This window comes from Megalobrama amblycephala, linkage group LG22 (genome assembly GCF_018812025.1).
Source record: "Megalobrama amblycephala isolate DHTTF-2021 linkage group LG22, ASM1881202v1, whole genome shotgun sequence".
NCBI classification, from domain to species: domain Eukaryota; kingdom Metazoa; phylum Chordata; class Actinopteri; order Cypriniformes; family Xenocyprididae; genus Megalobrama; species Megalobrama amblycephala.
Window position 1 is genome coordinate 6,711,099 of NC_063065.1, and position 12,780 is coordinate 6,723,878.

Genomic DNA, 12,780 nt, shown 5'->3' on the forward strand with positions numbered 1-12,780 from the left:
AACAACTCATATGATGTTGTAAAGCAGTGAGGTCAGATATTAGTTGCTTTTATATGATGATGATGATATATATATATAAATTATATTTTCTGACCAGTAAAACATCAACATCTAAACCTCTGTTAATTTTCAATAAGAACCTCTGTAGACATATGACAGAAACAAAGTCAATTAATAAGTGAAGCTGGTAATTCTGTTTGTGGAGTTGTTTAATCAGATCTTGAGAGAAGTATCTTAAGTTGATTTCATCTAAGACTGTGGCTGAAGTCAGTTGTAGTTCTTGTGTTTCTCTTTTCTTCAGTGATTCTGCTTGTTAACAGCAGGTGTTCATCACTAATGCTCAATCATCACTTAATCACTAATTATCTCATTAACTTTAACTCTGCTTCAGTGTTACTTTAACACTATATAGAGAAGGATCAAATGTGCTCTGAGCATTTCTTTTGCTGTGAGTGGAAGAAAAATAAATAAATAAATGCAAACCAAAGCAATTTTAAAAACTGAAATTAAAAAAACAAACAAAAAAACAAACAAATAGCAAGTTTAAATAGAAAAATCAACTTTATTTGCAATATTTGGAATTTACTGTAAATATTGCATTATGTACAACGGAACATTTAAAAATCAAATATCCAATAAAAACAAAAATGCATTAAAAAGATGTCCACAGATGTTAAATGACCCTCACTTCCCTTTGCCATACTTTTGTAACAAATATCACCAGACTTTAAAATGACTGCAATGTTCCAGCATTAACCTTCATGAACATCCATAATAAATACCATCTACAAACAAGTGCTGCCGAGAATCCACACAGTACAGATCCAGTAGCAGCACAACTTCAAAGTGCTGCTCTACCGTCAGATTTCCCAGAGTTCTGCAGGCCTAAAACGTGTCTAGACGCAAACCTGGAACCAGTCGCTGAACACGGGCAGAGGGAATGTCAAAGATCAACAATGGTGACAAAGTACAACGCGCTGAAGGTCCTGATTTACTAAACGAAGACAGAAACAACATTTTATAAAAATATTCTCAAATCAATCATGACAAAGAGTCTAACCAATTCCTAGTCGAATAAAAATAACCTCTACACAATTTCATTTTCAAGTTGACTCTCCGTATTTCATTACATAAGCTAATGCAATATAAAACTAATATAATAAATTCCTATCATTAATAGATCCTAACATACATCCGATTCTGGAATCACAATCTGGAATGTAAATAGCGCTCAAATGAGCTAAAGCACTTGTTTTGTAGCTTGTTTAAAGCACAATGGTGTGATCAAATCCGGAGATTAAAAAAAGGCCAGAACGTTCCAAATAAATGTGAAATACTACTAAAATAACAAACATAACATATGCTTAACTTAATTATTTAACCGCAACCAAATAATTAAACGTGTTAATTTAATTCCCGTTTGTGCGTACAAAAAAGTGAAAGTATACGTGCAGTAGTCGAATCTTATTAGTGCAGATTCACCATCTAATTGACTATAGGGATCCAAAAAGTGAAGCAATGGAATATTAGTGAATGATGAGGAAAAAGTAGTGATATTATTCAGGAATTCTATGGCAAAATCCCTCATGAACTGAGGAAGTGAATAAATAATACGGTTCCCGTGTTAAACGCATAAATAATTAGTAAGTAAATCAAAATCTATACTGTGTATATGCTGAGAACTGGTGTTCAAGAGAACAGGCTTCTGTTTTAGTGTTAATTCAACATTGTATGTGGAAAAACTTTTTATGTGTGAAATTAAATTTTATCAGGTGTATATTTCCTAAAAGCATCGTTAGCCAAATATGGTCGCAAGTTCCATTGAATTGCGTTGGTGCTGATGGAACTTGTGACCATATTTGGCTTTGGGAAACTCACCTCTGGTCAACATGTTTAGTTCTTACAAATGAACCATAATGAACTGAATCAGAACCTTTGGGATCATCTTTAGGGACGCTCCTCTTCTTTTTCTTATGGGTTTTAAGAAACTAGGTCACTAATGAATCCATCTGGGACTCATCTGAAAACCCCTCAAGATCACTTGCCACCAAATTCATCCTCTAAAACAGAGTTCACTCGCTCTGAATGAGTCATTTGCTCCATGTAACAGTCAATATAAAATATACTACAACTGCACATCTAGAGGTTTTTTTTTTTTGTGACTTTCATGCATTATAAAAGAGAAAACAACTGTATAGAAATGAAAACAGTTGTGACTGGACGGCAACGAAGGGGAAAAAAATACTGTCGATTGTGTGATTGTTCTGCCACACAATTACAAAACTATTAAAAGCACAGACGTACATATGGTATAAGATGAAATGGGCCTTGGCGATCTTTCTTGATCATGAATATACACTTAAAACGACATAAAATATTGCATGGGCCCTGAATGGTGCTGGGAATGTCCAGTTAACCCCATACGGTACATTCGTTTTCCTCATAGGCGACAAATACGCTTTGTAAAGGCTAAACGGTGTGATAGCAGCTCAAACCTTCTAATTCAAATGAAATGAGTCTCTGGAAATGAGATCAGGTCCACATAATATTCTCACCACGATTTGGTTTGTCAAAGTTTAAAAAAAGCAACTGTCCTATTGGCCAATAGCCTGACTGACAGGAAGACAGGTGAGAAATGGACAGCTGTGGTCGTGGCTCAGACTGGCATGTGCATCTCTGTGTATTCGTCGTGTCCCTCCTTCTCGTCAAAAGTGGGCTCTGCATCATCAGCGTCCAACTGAGAAAGGGAAGAGAGACAGAAAGTCAAAAAACAGCACTAGTCAAACATGATTTTGAAAATGACCTACTTTCTTAAAGGGATAGTTCACCCAAAAATGAAAACTCTGTCATCATTTACTCACCCTCAAGTTTTCCAAACCTGTATGAATTTCTTTCCTCTGCTGAACACAAAAGAAGATAATTTTGAAAAATATGGGTAACCTAACAGTTGATGAGCCCCATTGACTTCCATAGTATGTAGAAAAAAATGATACTATAGACGTCAGATATATCAACTGTTTGGTTTCCGACATTCATCAGAAATTTCTTCTTTTGTGTTCAGCAGAGGAAAGAAATTCATACAGGTTTGGAACAACTTGAGGGTGAGTAAATGATGACAGAATTTTCATTTGTGGTGAAATATCCCTATAATATGGCTTTTTGCACATTATTCCAAAGGGAAAAAATAACACTCCATCTCTAAGACGTCACCAAATTCTCTAAATAAAATAAAATAAAATAAAATAAAATAAAATAAAATAAAATAAAATAAAATAAAATAAAATAAAATAAAATAAAATAAAATAAAATAAAATAAAATAAAATAAAATAAAATAAAATAAAATAAAATAAAATAAAATAAAATAAAATAAAATAAAATAAAATAATTTTTTAATGAAATATACAATTTTAGGAATTAAAATGGATTCTGAACACTGTTTCAAATTTACAGAAGAGGATTAGGGCCAAGCAATAATAAAAAAATAAAACCATCTCGAGATTAAAGTTGTTAAATTACGAAAAAAAACCTTGTTAAATTGAGAAAAAAGTCGAGATAAAATGTTGAGAATAAACTCGTTAAATTACGAAAAAAAAACCTCGTTAAATTGAGAAAAAAGTTGAGATAAAATGTTGAGAATAAACTCATTAAATTATGAGAAAAAAGTCGTGAAATTACGAGAACAAATTCGTTAAATTACTAGAAAAAAACCTTGTTAAAATTTTGAGAAAAAAGTCGAGATAAAATGTTGAGAATAAAGTCATTAAATTACGAGAAAAAAGTTGTTAAATTACGAGAAAAAAGTTGTTAAATTACGAGAACAAATTCGTTAAATTACGAGAAAAATTTTAAATTTTGAGAAAAATGTCGAAGATAAAATGTTGAGAATAAAGTCATTAAATTACGAGAAAAAAATCGTTTAAATTACGAGAACAAATTCGTTAAATTACGAGAAAAATGACATTAAATTTTGAGAAAAAAGTCGAGATAAAATGTTGAGAATAAAGTCATTATATTACGAGAAAAAAGTCGTTAAATTACAAGAAATTCGTTAAATTATGAGAAAAAAGTCGTGAAATTACGAGAACAAATTCGTTAAATTTGTTCTCATAATTTAACTACTTTTTTCTCGTAATTTAACGAGTTTTTTCAACATTTTATCTCGACTTTTTTCTCGAAATTTAACAGGTTTTTTCTCGTAATTTAATGAGTTTATTCTCAACATTTTATTTAAATTTTTTCTCGAAATTTAATAACTTTAATCTCAAGATGGTTTTATTTTTTTATTATTGCTTGGCCCTAATCCGTACAATTCCGTACAAATTGTCTTAAAAAGACATTTTTTAAAATATTTTAAAAAAAAGATTAAATAAATGCAAGGCTGCATTTATTTAATCAAATATCCAGTAAAACAGTAATATTGTAAATATTATAACAATTTAAAATAACTGTTTTCTATAGTAATATATTATAAAATGTAATTTATTCCTGTGATGCAAAGCTGAATTTTCAGCATCATTACTCCAGTCTTCAGTGTCACATGATCCTTCAGAAATCATTCTAATATGCTTAAGACACATTTCTTATTATCAATGTTGAAAACAGTTAATATTTTTATGTTTCTCAGAAATCTTTGATGACTAGAAAGGTCAAAAGAACAGCATTTATAAGGAATAGAAATCTTTAGTAACACAAATAAATGTCATTACTGCATTAATTATTTAAAAAAAAAAAAAAATCTTACAAACTTTTGAACGATAGTGTATCGCTAAGAAGCAAGCAAAAATGTGTTTGTGTGCACAAAGATACTTACACACTGCATTTCACGAGCGCTAAAGATGCGTGACAGAAGAAACATCTTGACAGGGACGGTCATGATGAGAACGAACGGGAAAGCCAGCGATGCCACGGTGGACATGACCGCCCAGAGGACAGCCAGACAGACCACCTGTATCGCTGTGAACAGATGCATACGCAGCGTCCGCACCTGAGGAACAGTGATTCAGTCAAGATATACAGTATAAACCATAAGAGTTCTGTACAGTGTCTGATACCATTACTGCACTGTGTTACTGTTACATTAATAAACAAAAACTGAATGGAGTCCTGACCTTGCGCACGTAGGTGTGGTCGGGGTGGTATTTTGGGGGCATCAGCAGGAGCAGGATTCGTTCTGTCAGCTGGATGCCATTCAGTGACATCACACCCATATACAGGAAGATGCCAAACAGCACAGCGATTGGGATTTGACGGAGCAGATCACCGATTACTATTGAGAGACCTACAACCAACCAAATTTGCAGTATGTATGAGTACATTTTATGGTCTTTTTCTTATAATTATTTTCTGATAATAAGATAGATGAATCGTTAAACACTATTTCGATAGTCCACTTTAGACATGAGTACCTTTGCAACTATGTTTATGAGATTTATTGATCTAATCAGCAGTTTGTGTTGATCAGGTTGCAATTAAATTGATAATGTTTGAATTGTCATTGCTGAAACCCACCTACAAGTATCGCCACCAGTAACCCGGTCACCCTCTGCTCCTTGACCTCCTGGATTCGAGGTTTGTCTCCTGGGGCGACAGCTTTGCTCATCACGGTGAGGGCGTTGGCATGGGTTACAGAGCGCACGGTGGCTGCAGCCATCCACGGCAGGCCAAACAGAGCGCTGGTGCCGCCGAGAGTCACGATGATCAACAGGTCCAGATGGAAACCAGAACCCTTCACCAGCATGCGCTCTTTCTTACTGACTATCAACCTAGAAGGAGAGAGCGTCGTTAATACTGCCATGATGTAAACGTGAAACAGAAACATTGTCAGCGTTACAGTTACATTACAGCTGTATAATTACCAGCTTTATTACAAATTAAAATCGCAAAAAAAATTATATATATATATATATATATATATATATATATATATATAAAAAAAAAATACTGAAAAGATTTTTTTTCTGGCACAAAAAAATACATTGCTAAAAATATTTTTTGAGCTCTATGTATGTAATTATAATGAAACCAAGCATGGCACTGGACTCACGTGGTGATTTGAGTCTCCATAAAGATGAGGATGAAGACGAGCAGAGCGGGAAGGATGCTGGCAAACATCATCCAGATGGGGAACTGACCATCACTGCCCAGAGGATTGACTATCCAACCCCGCTTATCAGGACTAGTCACTGAAAATCCTCGGGGGACACTTAGTTTCTGTAGGGTGGAGCATTAATCATGTTATAAAAAAATTAATAGCAATAAAAAAAAGCTTATTATTCATAAAATGTAAAAAAAAAAAAAAAAACTGAAAATAATAATAATAATAATAATAATAATAATAATAAAAGAATAATAATGAAAAAAAGTATGCATTAAATAATAATAATAAACAATGAAGATAAAAAATAAAGTAAAATAAAATGGGTGGAGCATAAAAAAGAATTATTAATAATAAACAAAAGAAAATATGAATAAAAATAATACATAAAATAAAAAATAATCATAATAAAAGATGAAGAAAAGAATATAGGTGGAGCATTAAAAACATTTTAAAAAATGCATATACAAATTAATAACAATACAAAAGAAAGAAATATATACAATAAGAAAAAAAAAATAAAAATACATACAATAAATAAAATATGGGTGAAGCATTAAAAAATGCATATATAAATTAATAAAAAAATGAATAATTAAATAGAATAGATAATAAGATAATAATAAGAAGAAAATAAAAGAAAAAAAAAAAAAAAAATAATAATAATAATATATATATATATATATATATATATATATATATATATATATATATATATATATATAATACACATAAATACACATATATCAGTAGTAGCACAAATTGCTCAAGTTTTGGCAACAAAGTTTAACATTTAGGGTTCCTGGCCTGAAATGAGTGACTTAGCAAGCACTATTATTAACTTCAATAACTTAATCATCTGCTAACTGATAACTCTCCATTGTCACCTGTGAGTATGTGTCCTGAATGCTGTAGTCTACCAGAACCATGATGAGAATGGCAATAGGAACTCCAAAATCTCCAATAACTCTTCTCAACTGTAAAAAATTACACTTCTTTTAGACAAAAGATGAGAACCACATTTTTCTTTGCAGTGTTCTAATCTCTCAACATGGTCAGTTGATTAAACAGCATCATACCCTGCCGGGGAAGAAGGCACTGTTTTTGAACTTGCGCAGGTAGAAGGCAATGAAGAAGGTGCCAGACATGAGCACCAAGGACAGCAGAGCAGTATTGGGTTCACCGACCACCTTTACCGTCTCCGGCGAACTGCTGTTCGCTGCTAATGGACTTAAAGTGCTTGAATTGTACGTCGAGTTGTCCACATCAATAACCATAGCAGAGCAGCGTTTCAGAGGATGTTCCTGGAATATCTGTGGATACATCAGCAGTCATGAGGAATCCATGATTATATATGCACACAAAACAATCAAAAGACAATCCAAACTACCTTGACCAGTTTTGAGAAGGTCTCGTAGATGAAGATGAGAGAGATGAGGAAGGAGAAGATCTCCTGGGTGAAACGTGAGACAAATCGAACCAGGAAGCTGCCCTCAAAGGCCACCATCAACACCACGATGATGAATGAGCCAAAAACCGATCCAAACACGACCTGTCAGGTACTCCATATTATTGCCCTTACAGAACTGGAGAAAAAGAGGAGTGAATGAATGTTTATTTTGGGTGAACTTGAACTGAATTGAGCTGAATAATGACAATATTATATTCTGTAGAGCTGCTTTATAGTTTGAACTGATTTTGCTTCGTAGCAAATTCATTTTGCAACGTTCACACTGTTGTTACTGAACTAAATTGAACCAACATTGAACTAAATTTAGCTGAATAATGAATAATCTTTTTAGAGACGCTTTACTTTTTTTCTCTGTTTATTACAGTGAAGCTGCTTTGAACAATCTGTATTGTATAAAGCACTATATAAATGAATGTGAAAACAGTGAACTTGTCCTTTAACAACAGGGGATGTTTTATGGTATGGAAATGTCCTAATTATAGTCATAGACACTGAAAAATTATATAATCATATTCACTGAAAAACCTTAATGTACACAGAGTTTCTGTAGGGTGCAGCATTAAAAACAATAAAATAATGATAATTAAAAAAAATACAATAATAATAATAATAATAATAATAATAAAGTAAATTTATAAATTAATAAAAATAAATCAAAAAGAAAATATAAAAGGTGGATCATTAAAAAGAATACATAAATTAAACTACAAATAAATAAAAATAAAATTATTAAAAAATACATAATAATATAGAAAAAAAGGAAATTAAGTAAAAAAACTAAATATAATATAAAAAAATATAAAGGGTGGAGCATTAAAAAGAATACATAAATTAAATAAAATAAATAAAAATAAAATAATAAAAAATAATAACATAGAAAAAGAAGAAAAAAATAAATACGTAATTAAGAAAATAAAGTAAAATTAAAAGTAAAAAAAATAAATAATTAAGTCTGTTTGCTAAGAAAAAGTAACAGCAAACAACAAACATTCAACAAACGGGACAATTTTAGATATCCATAGCACAAAAAGTGCAGGTTTATGCATCGAATTTTAATATTTATGGGTCCCTAACCTGAAATAAGAAGGACAGTAATACTAATGCTAGCTTGACTTGGCTTGAAATCATTTGCTAACTGACTACTATCTGTTCTCATCTGAGAGTATGTGTCTCTTGGGAAAAAAAGTTTCTTGTCCTTGTCCTTTAACAGTAGAGGTTGTATCTGGTTTAAGGAACAGTTTTATAAACTCACAGAGAAGAAGGCTTCTTCAAACACCAGGATTGGTCCAGAAAAGCCCACCACCAAAAGCGGCTGGGCCCCGAGCAGACAGAACAACACGCCCTGAATACACGTGGCCACGATCAGCTCCGACACGCCAATGAGCCCTTCAGTCTTCTCACCTGAACACATAAAACAAACCAGAGCTCCAGCGTCATGAATTATTGAACATCGAGGTCAGACACTGGAGTTCAGGGCATCTAATCTAAAATACTTATCAGAATCAGAGCCATTTATCATGATGAACCTTTTGTTAAATAACTGGTCACTTACTGGGTACTTCAAGTAATTTAAGTCAGTTCTGGATGCAATAAACTAAATAAATTTCCCTTTTAAACAATGTCCAAAACTTCCCATCCTAAAAATTCTGCCCAACAGTAATGGATGACATGCATTTAAAATTACTGCATTTAAAATCTTATCAATATGTTTCTGTCAGTAAAAGCACAGACGAAATGGAGAACAATAGCATAACTGACCCAGAAGGCCTCCGAATGTGATGGCGGGAGAAAGAGCGGCAAAATAGATAAAGATGACAGCAGCCATGCACTGGGGGTTCAGCGCATCCTTAAAGTCACTGATGTACTTTGGGTAACGCCGCTGGGCGTCACGGATCAGCCCACCAAACAGACGGCCTGTGCGTCGTAAAGGGTCGTCTTCTGGTTTGAAGGGTGCCAGCAAAGCCTCTGATTTACACATAAAGAGAGAAGTTAGGAAATTTTAATATAACAGGATACTGGAGAAATATTCATGAAAGTTGCAAAACAACACACAAATACACAGAAACAAAACTAAAAACAAACAAACAAACAAAACAAGCAAAAAAAGCAACAAGAAATAAGCAAAAGGAAAAATAAAAAAAGGCACAAAAACAACAAAAAGACAATAAAACAAGCACAAAAAAGACAAAAAAAATAAAGAAAATACACTGAAAACAAAGCATCTACATAAAATTAATTAAAAAACTAAATAAAAGACAAAATAAAAACAAACGCACTAACAATTTTTTTTAATCAAAAATACAAACAAGAGCACAAAAAAGACAAAAAACTAAAATAAGACAAAATAATAATAAAATAAAAAAACACAATAAAGGTAAAAAAAACAAACATAAAATGTCTACATAAAATGGAAAAAACTAAAAAGACAAAATAAAAGCAAATGCACTAATAAAAAAATAATAATAAAGAAAACAAATACAAAAAACCTAAACAATAAAAGCACAAAAAGACAAACAACTAAAATAAGCCAAAATAATAATAAAAAATCATACACACGCACAGAACAAAAGAACAAAATGACCAAATATAAAACCAAAAAAATTAAAATATAAAACCAAAATAAAAGCTTAACTGGAACTACAGTCATTCCAGACTGAATCTACCCAGGCGGATGCAGACCTTTCTCTTCAAGGCTCTTGGGCTCTTTGGACTGCATGGCCACCTCCTGTTCCTCTCTCTTGCGGAGCATCTCTCTTTGGAAGTGAGCGACGGACCGCAGGAGGTCATCACCACCCAGTTCTGATGGAGGGAGCACGATGCTGCAGTCCAGGAAGCCGTTGATGGCGTTGAGTAGGTCCTGGCGATCGTCAGCCAGATATGCAGCTTCATGAAATTGCTGAAGAGACATCAGATCAAGTTAACAATGGAAATAGGCATTATAGTCTGAATTTTTGGAACAATGCATGTTTATGGTCATGTGGGCTGGTGAGCTGTCATTTTATTATTTGTAGTCAACTGTACGATAGTCTTCCTCACCTTGTCGGACATGAGAGTGGAAATGGAACGTCCGATCTGGTGGTAGTCCATGTTGGTGCTGGGAGGACCAAGCAGCACAAAGAGAAACCGAACAGGAACTGATACTTCCAGCACTGAGTCCAGTTCTACAGCCTCCTGCAGTCGAACAAATGCCATGGTGGGCTGCTCCAGGAAGTCAACACTGCCTAACAAGGGAGAAATGCATTTAATTTCCTGTTGTTTCGTGAAATAATTAGCTGTGTTAATTCTATGATAGTTATGTTAGTTCCTGATGCATCTCGTTAATTTGGTATTAATCATTATTAGCAGCCGGTTCAAATGGGATAAACTGAAATTAATATTTTTCCAAATTTCCATTTTACTTTCTTAAATGATTTAGGACTGATTCCAAGATAGAAATTCAACAGCATTCCAAAAGGATTCGTTAATAAGAGCTTACCAACAAGTACGACAGTGGCTTCTGCATTTTCCGGAATTTTCTCCAGAAGCTTAAGCTCATGTTTGGACTTGGATTTGTGCATGCCCATAGGTGGAACTGAATCTTTCTGCAAATAATGAAACATAAGACGAATCAGAAAGAAAGACGACCCAAAAATATTATATATTTAGCAGTGAATTAAAAACTCTAAAGGAAATTTCACATTTGAGGTCACAAAAACACATGCAATCGTTAGACAAGAAGCAAAAACATGGTTGGTGAAGAAATCCCATATTTCACCCCAAAATGAATGAATGAATGAATGAATGAATGACTGAAAACAAGGAATATGAACTTTAAGACAATTGCTGCATCCCAATTCGCATACTCTCCATTCTATATAGAATTCAAAATTAAAATTAGTGTGTCCCAAATCGTAGTATATCGAAATGAGTATTCCAAAGATACCCGGATGGTCTACTTTTTCCTGGTTAGAACACAAAGTGCAAATCCATGAACACTCTAATGACTAATATTGCCCACAACCCATTGCGCATTAGACGAGGATTCGATTAGAACTACAAACACCAATAAAAAGTGTTAAAAAAAACTACAAACATAGCAGATGTGTGAGTCCGATGGTTAAGTAGAGAGGTTCAGATAAAAGGGTTTGAGTGATTATTTATCAGTATCTAACCTAACGAAAAGATATTAATTTAATGTTATCCACATTATATTTAATCAGCAACAGCATTATGAAGTTTTGTAATGATGCGTTTGACCATTAACTTTTAAATGCATCATTATGCAAACACATGAGGAGAGTTTTCCGCATGAAAAACCCACGACTGACAGATCAACGTGCGACTACATTTCTCTCCGATACGGTAGAAAATTAAATTAAATTGAACGTGGAGGATTTTAACTGTGAGAAGATGATTGATAGGGCAGATGCACATAAATAAACGACAGAACGGTCTGTTGAAGTCGCAATTATGACAAAGTAGTATGTCCCAAAGCTTGCCTACTCTTCTGCTACACCAAGGGCATAGATTTGGTTTCAACTTTGGGGGGGTTGAACGTTGGTATGGTTGTATTGTATTGGGGGGGTTGTAACTGATGAGTTTGAATATTGGGGGGGTTACCTCCCTCCCATCCCCCCCACAAACTACGCCCCTGTGCTACACACTCAAAAGTAGTATAAGTAGGTGAATTGGAAGCAGCAAATGTTTTTTTTTCTTCGATTAAATCCAACAGGTTTTTCTTTTCTTTTTTTCCCAAATGAATTTTTTTTTTCTTCAAATTTTGGGTGATTTCTTATACATATGTTTGTATAAATACGGGCTCAGCTAAACTACTAGTAGTCACCTGCTCTTCAACTAAAACCATTATCTACTGTAATTGAGACACTTCCATCCAATTACCTCATTCTTCTCTATGTCAATGTGAAGTGTGCTGTCTTGACTGGACCTTGAGGACCCCATGAGTGGCTCTGTGACGGAGGGTTCGGGGACAGACAGATGGTTACTGCTGCTCTGGTTATGGGTGATCAGGGAGCCCAGGCTGGCTGCGGAGATGTTTCTGGGGAAGGGGGAGCTGTGCTCTTTCTCATCGCTCGGGTGACTAAGGGAGGGAGAGCAAGGGAGCCAGCGGGTAAGAGACACTAGGAGAGACTGCGAAGAGTCATGTGTGGATCTACATATGGATGGGTGGCATTATGGTGAACAGAAACCATTCGATTATATGAGAATGAAAAAAAT

At 33.8% G+C, this 12,780-nt stretch overlaps 1 protein-coding gene across 1 annotated transcript in view; it reads right to left on the minus strand.

Annotated features, from left to right (window-relative positions):
• Positions 1-542: 542 nt before the first annotated feature.
• Positions 543-12,780, minus strand: part of slc4a2b (solute carrier family 4 member 2b) — a 38,876-nt gene continuing 26,638 nt past the window's right edge. Inside the window, 15 exon segments of the mRNA XM_048174515.1 lie at positions 543-2,737; positions 4,812-4,985; positions 5,110-5,279; positions 5,510-5,763; positions 6,045-6,211; positions 6,983-7,072; positions 7,175-7,408; positions 7,486-7,617; positions 7,619-7,681; positions 8,819-8,967; positions 9,325-9,531; positions 10,246-10,462; positions 10,603-10,787; positions 11,042-11,147; positions 12,445-12,643. Coding sequence (XP_048030472.1) covers positions 2,657-2,737; positions 4,812-4,985; positions 5,110-5,279; positions 5,510-5,763; positions 6,045-6,211; positions 6,983-7,072; positions 7,175-7,408; positions 7,486-7,617; positions 7,619-7,681; positions 8,819-8,967; positions 9,325-9,531; positions 10,246-10,462; positions 10,603-10,787; positions 11,042-11,147; positions 12,445-12,643 — 2,428 coding nt within the window. The 3' untranslated portion in view covers positions 543-2,656.